Source organism: Monodelphis domestica, chromosome 2 (assembly GCF_027887165.1).
Source record: "Monodelphis domestica isolate mMonDom1 chromosome 2, mMonDom1.pri, whole genome shotgun sequence".
Taxonomy (NCBI): domain Eukaryota; kingdom Metazoa; phylum Chordata; class Mammalia; order Didelphimorphia; family Didelphidae; genus Monodelphis; species Monodelphis domestica.
Genome location: NC_077228.1, coordinates 510,433,039 through 510,441,271, shown reverse-complemented (window position 1 = coordinate 510,441,271; position 8,233 = coordinate 510,433,039). Strand labels below are relative to the sequence as shown.

Below are 8,233 nucleotides of genomic sequence, written 5' to 3'. Positions count from 1 at the left end.
TTGCCCATTTTAGGTGTTACTAAGACAGGAAGTAAGTTTTTGTTTATTTAATGAGAAGTTCTTTAGATTCCTCTGAATCTAATCCTATGAGCTATAAGCAGGGGTGGGCCAGCATTTAAGCCAGGGATCCTTAACCTGAGATCTGTGAACTTGTTTTAAAAAATAATTTTGGGGTAGCTCCGGAGCACAAAGGATAAAGAACTAGGCCTGGGGCTGGGAGGACCTGGGTTCAAATGTGGCCTCAAATACTTCTAGCTGTGTGATTGTGGGCAAGTCACTTCACCCCACTTGCCCAGCTCTTCCCACTCTTCGGACATTACTTGGGTGGATTCTAAGGCAGAAGGTTCTGCCCGAGGGGGCTCCCGCTCTCAGCACAGGGCACCGGGCAGCCTCTGCCTCATCTGCCTCACAGACAGCCCAGGGAAATCTGCTCTCTGCTCTCAGAGACACCAAGTGGTTGGATGCCAATTCTAGTTTGTTTTTTATTGTTTACTTCCTGAAGACCTCATCACAGGGAAGCCGCAGGCTCCCACACCCACTGTTCCAACAAGAGGATGAAAGCTCGGGACCCCCAAGGCTCAGACCTGTCAGCCTGGAGGTGGGGTGGCAGGCCTTGAACCCAGGACTCCGAGGGGACAGAAGTCATTCAAATAAAGAGCCCCCCCAAGGCAGCACATCACAGTGGATTTTTCCAAGAGTTTGCCAACCTCTGTGAATCTGGCATTTTCCACGCCAAGCTGAGTCTTGTGAAGAGAAATGAACTCGTGGCTTCTGGGACCCACGTGTCTTGGCAAGAGAATAAGCCCAAGGCTGGCTATTGAGGAGGCAAAATTTCTGCTATTCATTCCTGAGCGCTGCCAGACACCCAGTGGTTGTCTTTGACTCTGGCTGAAGTGAGACTAATCAGGAAGGGAGGCAGGGAAGGGGAGCCGAGGAATTTTAATCAACCTGGCTGGGAGGGAGTTTCACAGGCAGCTCCAAAATGGGGTGCGGGGCGGGGAGGGGGAGGGTCTTTAGCCCCTCTTAGGGCGTCTCTGAAGGGGAAAGCTGGTGACTCTCCATCTCACGTGGTCCCTCTCCTCATTCTGGGGACCAAGTTCATTGACTTCATCACTAGCATTCAGATTCGTTTTCCTTACCTTAAAGAGACGGGTCCCCCCCCCCAATCAGGGTGGGCTTGAGAGCTTGAGGGCTCACTCAGGGAAGAATTGAATAAAAAGAAGATAAAGAAAAAGGCTGAACCTTCAGACTAAGCTGCCTTCCCAAGCGGGGTGCAGACAGGAGGCCAGTGAAGACGACAGTTTAGCTACAACCTAGCTTCAGTCCATTCCCATGAAGCCCCTCCCCCAGAAGACCAGATGCCAACATCTGCACGGGGACCCCTCAACCGGAGGATGGTCCAGTCCCCATCGTCCAACAGGGGGAGAGGAGGGAGCCGAGGGCCTCTGGTCACACTTTCCTCTTGGAGCCGTCCATCCTTAGAAGCCACTCGGTTTCCTGGGGAGGGAGTGGGCAGCAGCTGTGTGAAGTGGGCACAGGACTGCCCCAGGTGCCCTCTTACAGATGACTGCCAGGGTCCGTGAGGGTTGTAGGAAAGGCCGATTCTGTTCCTGTTAGGAGGCAGCTTGGAAAACCAGGACGCAGCCCTGTGCCTGGCACACTGAGGGGGTTGTGTGTGTCTGTGTGTTCCAAAGAAAAGTCCAGCTTGTGCCCATGGCAGAAGCCAGTGGCTTCCTTTGCTTCTGTCAACAACGTGGACTCATCCAGGTGTGTCTCTTGCCTTTGGGAATAAGAACAGGGACAAAAAAAAGTCAATAGAAAAAAGAGCAGACTGACATGAACTTCCACACTGGTTCCAATTAAGTGCTGGCCCTAGGAGAGCAGCAATTGTCATGGCCAGACCTGAATTCAAATCCTGACTCTGCTCACTTAATATCTGTGTGATTTGGGGTAAGTCATTTGCCTGCTCTGGACTCGGCTGACTCCCCTATAACACGAGGGGGCTGGATCAGGTACATTATGGTACAGTACAGCACTGGCCAAGACATGGCACGAGTGCAGAGCCGGCACTCGGGGAGCTGCTCCATTCCCCCTCTTCGCAGCACCTGAGGACATTTTTGCACACCCCGCCCCTCTGTCCAGCTGCCCAAAGCAAGCCCTTCCTCCCTCTGCTCTTTGGGGGTAACGTGGGGGCTCACAGCCCGCTTGAATTTGCCTTCTGGGCACTCGAACTTGGAAAAGGTTCGCCAGACAGAGTCAGGATAACTTGGATGCTAATCCTGTTTCAGATTTCACTTACTTGTTAGGAGAGGCGGAACAAAAGTTCTTTCACCTCTCTGGACCTCAGTTTCCTCCTCTGTAAAATGAAGGAGGTTGGACTGGACCGCCTCTAAGGTCTATAATTCCATGACTCCTTCCATTCGTAAAATCTGTGATCTGATGAGCCTCCATCTCAGGCTGACCTTCAGAGAGGTCCTAGAAATGTCACTGTGCATCTTAAAGGCTGCCCTGGACTAACCTCCCTCCCTCCCTTGGTGGATCTCCCAGCCCACAGCTTTCCCTTTCCCATCAGCTGCTGGTGCTGGGGGTGCAGTGTGTAGTGTTGGGAACCAGGTGAGTTGGGATACTCTGGTCCTTATCTGTGTGACCTTGGAGAAGTCACTTAAAGCTTCCTCAGTTTCCTCCTCTGTAAATAAAGAGGCTGGAGTCTTTTGATTTTAAATCCTCAGGGCCATGATTCTGAGGGTCCTGAGGAGGGGGGATCGGACTGAACCCCAAATGCCAGGATGGGAATGGAAAGCAGCCTCCCTCGCATCAGTCTCCTGCTGCAGAAATGAACCTGTCGGAACTCATCTGAGTTCTACTAAGCCAAAGCTACAAAGAGCAACTTGGCTTTCAGAAGATGGAGAGAGAATCTTTTTTATCCTACTGTGCCTTCAATGAGAAAAGAGGCAAAAATGGGCATTGGAAGGAAGAAGTGCTTCTGAGAGAACACTCACTCGGCTGTCACACCTTCAGGGCTGCTCCTAGTGCCTAGCAAGTGGATCTGCAGGGACGAGGGACCCGGAGGGAAGCAGGAGCTCCCCAGGAATGCTCAAGTCTTCAGCATCAAAGACGATGTAAGCCTGGAAAGTCACCCACTTAAGAATATCCGCCCAGGCAGCCAAGTTGGCCAATTCTTGGGATGGGACAGTGTAAGAGCAGAGAATTCTGGGCTGGGACTTAGGAAACCTGGCTGCTTGGGGTGCTGGAGTGCATCCAGTAGGTGTTTAATAAATGCCCTTTACACCCCACATAAATGAAAGGGTTAAATCTGATGCCTTTAAGTAAGCTCCTTTAGGTATTTCAGGTATAGCACCGTTGGGTCTCAGCCCCGACTCAGTTATATAAAATGGGGATAAAAATAGAACCCATTTCCCAAGGGGAGGATCAAATGAGACGATAATTGTAAAGGCCTTACTATAGTGCCTAGCACAGCTTGCTAACAGATAACAAATGTAAAGTAAGTTGCAATCCTTAAGGCACTATATAAATGTTAATTATCATTATTAAATCACCATTAATCATATTTAACTAGCTTTTTGAAAATCCTTATCGTCTGTCCTAGTATCAATTCTTTTTTTTTTTTAAGCCCTTACCTTCTGTCTTGGAATCATTACTGGGTATTGGTTCCAGCTGGGAAGTGTCTGATGCCAGATTTGAACCCAGGACCTCCTGTCTCTAGGCCTGGCTCTCAATCCACTGAGCTACCCAGCTGCCCCATCAATTCTTTTTTTAACTCTTACCTTCAGTCTTAGAATCAATGTTGTGTTTTGGTTCCAAAGCAGAAGAGCAGTAAAGGCCAGGCAATGGGGGTTAAGGGACTTGCCCAGGATCACACAGCTAGGAAATATCTGAGGTCAAATTTGAAACCTGGTCCCCCCGATTCTACATCTGGTGCTCTATCCACTGTGCTCCCCAGATGCCCCACTTAATACATTTTAAAAGGATATGTAGGGGGCAGCTGGGTAGCTCAGTGGATAGAGAGCCAGGACCAAAGATGGGAGGTCCTGGGTTCAAATCTGGCCTCAGACACTTCCCAGCTGTGTGACCCTGGGCAAGTCACTTGACCCCCATTGCCTAGCCCTTACCGCTCTTCTGCCTTGGAGCCAATACACAGTATTGATTCAAAGACAGAAGGTGAGGATTAAAAAAAAAAGAATATGTATTAAGGATAACAAGGATAGTTACTATGAAAATAATCTGTCCACCCAAACCAGGAGGCATACTTTCCCTCACAAATTGCTTGTGGAGAGTGTGGAGAGTGGGCTCAAACTTAGAGTAAGCCCAGAGGCATGAGTGACAAAGGGCTAAGCCATAGTGCTCAGGCATTGGGAGTTCCCTTTTTTCCCCACTGTAGAGTCCTCATGAAGTTGCCCTTAATGACCTGCTGATCTCCAACGGTTGGTGCCTTTGTAGAGCCCATACTATAACTTCTCTCTTCTCTGAAAGGTTTTTTCCTTGAGAAGTTTGCCTGGTTTGTTCTCTGGGTGTCTCTCAGCTCCCAGTGTAGACCTGTCATCAGCCTCAGGCTGCTCTTAGCTTGAGTGGATGAGACCTCCAAATAAATATTCTGATCTTTTGATGTTCTAACCTGGTTGATTCTGTCTCTGGATATTCTCTTTCTCTCCCTCTCTCTTCTTATTGTCTCTGTCTCTCTTCTTATTGTCTCTGACTCTCTCCCTCTCTCTGTTTCTGCCTCTTTTTCTCTCTCTCTGTTTCTGTCTCCTCTTCCTCTCTCTGTCTCTGTTTCTCTTTCTCTCTCTTCTTTTTTCTGTCTGTCTCTCTAACTTTCTCCCTCTCTCTGTCTCTGTTTCTCTTTCTGTCTCTCTTCCTTTCTCTTTGTCTCTCTGATTCTCTCCCTCTCTGTTTCTGCCTCTCTTTCTTTCTGTTTCTGTCTCCTTTCTTCTCTCTGTCTCTGTTTCTCTTTCTGTCTCTCTCTCTGACTCTCTTCCTCTCTCTGTCTCTGCCTCTCTTTCTCTTTTTCTGTTTCTGTTTCTGTCTCCTCTCTTCTCTCTGTCTGTCTCTTTCTGTCTCTTTTCCTCTCTCTCTCTGTCTCTCTTTTTCTGTCTCTGATTCTCTGTTTCTCTATGTTCCTCTCCACTTCCAGCTGGCTGTACAGTCTCCTGTTAATCCAGTCTCTCCCACGGAATGGTCAGTGGGGCTCCAGGGGCTTAGAGGACTCGGCTCCTACTGGACTAGCTTGCTATTTTTATATGTAGCCTAAGAGGATTCACTTGGTTTTCTTGACCAATCTCAAGATATTTCCTCGTGGCATCATCTGTTTTTCTCCAATGCCCCCCTCCCCCTTCTCTCAAACTGATTAAGGATTTGTTCACACCTAGTTTACTTTTGATTGACTGATGGCTGATTAAAGCGAAATGTCTGGACTTTCTGTGATTAATTACATGCCATGAACTAAACACAAATAAGATTCTTCCTCTATTCGTTGTTTCCTCCAATTAAAACACGAGCTCCTTTTTTTTTTTTTAAATCCTCAACCCTTAGCGCAGTGCCTGGCATAGAGTAAGTTTTTGACAAATGCCTTTTCCATTCCACATAAAGTGAAAGGTTTAAACTTGATGTCTCCCAAGTAAGATGACTCCTATTTAATCTGTGATCTGCTTAATTGGATCAATGGACAAGTATTTATTTAGCATTCACCCTGATCCACTGTGCTGGGCACTGGGGTAATATATACAAAGAAGAGCCTGCTCTTAAAGAACTCAGAGACAAGGATTCCACCTGTCAGTATATATGGACTTGATCTGCATATACAGAATAAATACTAAAAGCATAAATCAGCCCTAAGGCTTTTGGGACTCCCTGTGTGAGGAGAATAAATACAAATAAATAGCAGGTGATTCAAAAGAGGTAATTTCAGAGGGAGGATATTGACAGTTGCAGGGGATCAGGAAAGACTTCATGTAAATGGTGATATTTGAGCTGCACCTTGAAGGCAGAGATGGATTCTGGGAGGTAGAGTGCATTCCACTTATGGGGATACAGCCAGTGCAAAGGCATGGCGATGGGAGGTGACATGTCATGTATGAAGAACAGAGAGAACACCAGTTTGGCTGGACTGTAGAATATGGGAAGGAGTCAGTGTATAACATGTATAACAAGGCTGGAACGATAGGTTGGGTGCTGGGCTTTGAAGGATTTCGGAAGCCTAACAAGCTAAGGGCTCCGTTCTATCCCCATTCATTCCAGGTTGGATCAATGTGGATTTTGGGGATGCTGAGAAATGTTCTGTTGGTAAGCAGTGGAATCTGAAGAAGAACTGGTGGGGGAAGATGAGCTACGGAGAAGGGCCTTTTGAGTCAAAGAGTCAGGAAGATGCTCAAAAGCGTTCCACTTACTGGGAGCCTTGTGACTGTCACTGTCAGAGCCACTGCCCTGCAGCTCTCCTGGGCCACTCTCTGGGCCACTCTGGACTCCACCAGCCTCGCTGCTGCCCAGGCTGGTCCAGCTCCCTGAGGGGTGGCTAGGAGGCAGGGCCTGGCCTTGGGCTGCTCTGGGAAGTTCACTGCTGCCACCTAGAAAAGACAGACAATGGACGAGGGTTATCTGGGGCATTTGCCCTTTCAGGTCCTAACCTGCTCTTCTACTCCCTTCCTGGGAGTGTGCCAACAGGGTCTTTCTAGTTCAATTAGTCGACAAGCATTCACTATCTGCCATGAAGTTGTGCTAAGTACTGGCGATCCACAGGAACAGCAAAAATTGTCGTTGCTCTCAAGGAGCTTACAATCTAACAGGAGACTGAACTGGCCTGTATAGAGATGGGTGCATGCTAAGCTAAGCTAAGAAGGTTAAGACTTTAGTAGCTTCAGTGGATAGAAAGCCAGGCCTAGAGATGGGAGGTCCTGGGTTCAAATCTGACCTCAGACACATCCTAGCAGTGTGACCTTGGATAAGTCACCTGGTCCCCATGGCCTAGTCCTTATTGCTCTTCTACCTTGGAACCAATACTTAGAATGAATTCTAACTGGAAGTTAGGATTTAAAGACAAGACTTTAGGAGCTTCTAGGGAGGAGGGAGGAGGTTAGGAAACCCCTTGTCCAGGGTAGGGGAAGGGCATGAAACCACTTTCAGCCTTACATCTTGGAGGAGAGTTGAGCCTGAAGGCTTGTGGGCTTCAGGGGCCCTTCTGGCTTTTGAATTTCGACCCAGAGGATTCTAAGCCCATCTGAGTCCTGACGAAGCTTTTGTATCTGCCCCCAAATGTACCTTACTGCCTCCCTGAGGGAACACGGTAGAGCAACATCCTCCTCATCTACCTTGGAATGGGCTGCTTCAAGGTTCACCTGAAAAGGCCCAAGGCGGGTCTACCGAATGACTCAAAATGAGAAATCTGCCTGTTCCCAGGCAGCACTCACCCCTGGGTCATAGAACCCAAACCCAGAGCTGGCAGGGACCCCAGAGTTCCTCTAGGTCCAATCCTATTTCTGGAGGGGGGGCTCAAGCTGGCAGAGAAAGAGCAAGTGTTTCTGCCTCGATCACCTACAACTTAGAAAACTGGCCAGACTGAATTTTGATTGGGAAAGCCAAGAAAAAGTCACCACAATTCATTTTCCCACCCAGGGCATGTGAGAGGTCTGCGGACACTCGGGCAGGAGAACTGAGCAGCAGATATGTTCCCGGCTCCAGGACGTTAGCGGGCTGAGACCCAATACTGCCCCTCTATGGCCTCGACTTTCGACTTTGTGAAAACGAAGGGGATTCCGGTTAGAGCTTCGGTCCCATGATGCAAAGGCATTTTGTGTGTCTGGGTATCAGCTTCCTCTGCAAAACGAAGGAGGAAGGAACGACTAGATGGTCCTGAAGGTCCCTTCCAGCTCTCGAGCTAGAACTTCTTAGACTGGCTCTACCTGCCTGTAGAAGGGTGTAATGAGCAAAGGAAGAAATGTGCGTCCATTTTTTTGAAATGCAAAAGGGCCAGTGGAAATGCCCCCTCTGTGTGGTTCTCTCAGCTGAAGCCAAGCTGAGGATGTAGCCCTTTCAATGACTCGCCAGGGGGAGAGAGGGTTACCCCGGGTCCTCTGATTGCAAACACGGCATTCTTCCAGAGGAGCGAGTTCTGCATCGCTGGACATCTTGGAGCTCAGGCTGGGTGACCACTTGCTGGGATACTGTAGAGAGAATCACTGGCCTGGAACAGGTGGGATTGGATTGGGTGGCCTCTGGGGTCCTT

At 48.7% G+C, this 8,233-nt stretch overlaps 1 protein-coding gene across 5 annotated transcripts in view; it reads right to left on the bottom strand.

Moving 5' to 3' along the window:
* Nucleotides 1-459: 459 nt before the first annotated feature.
* Nucleotides 460-8,233, bottom strand: part of RPH3AL (rabphilin 3A like (without C2 domains)) — a 204,073-nt gene continuing 196,299 nt past the window's right edge. For all 5 annotated transcript variants that reach the window (XM_056819597.1, XM_007485742.3, XM_007485739.3 and 2 more), the window contains 2 exons: nucleotides 6,402-6,578; nucleotides 460-1,780 (listed from right to left, as the gene is read on the bottom strand). In XM_056819597.1, coding sequence (XP_056675575.1) covers nucleotides 1,746-1,780; nucleotides 6,402-6,578 — 212 coding nt within the window. In that variant the 3' untranslated portion in view covers nucleotides 460-1,745. The remainder of the gene's footprint in view (nucleotides 1,781-6,401; nucleotides 6,579-8,233) is intronic.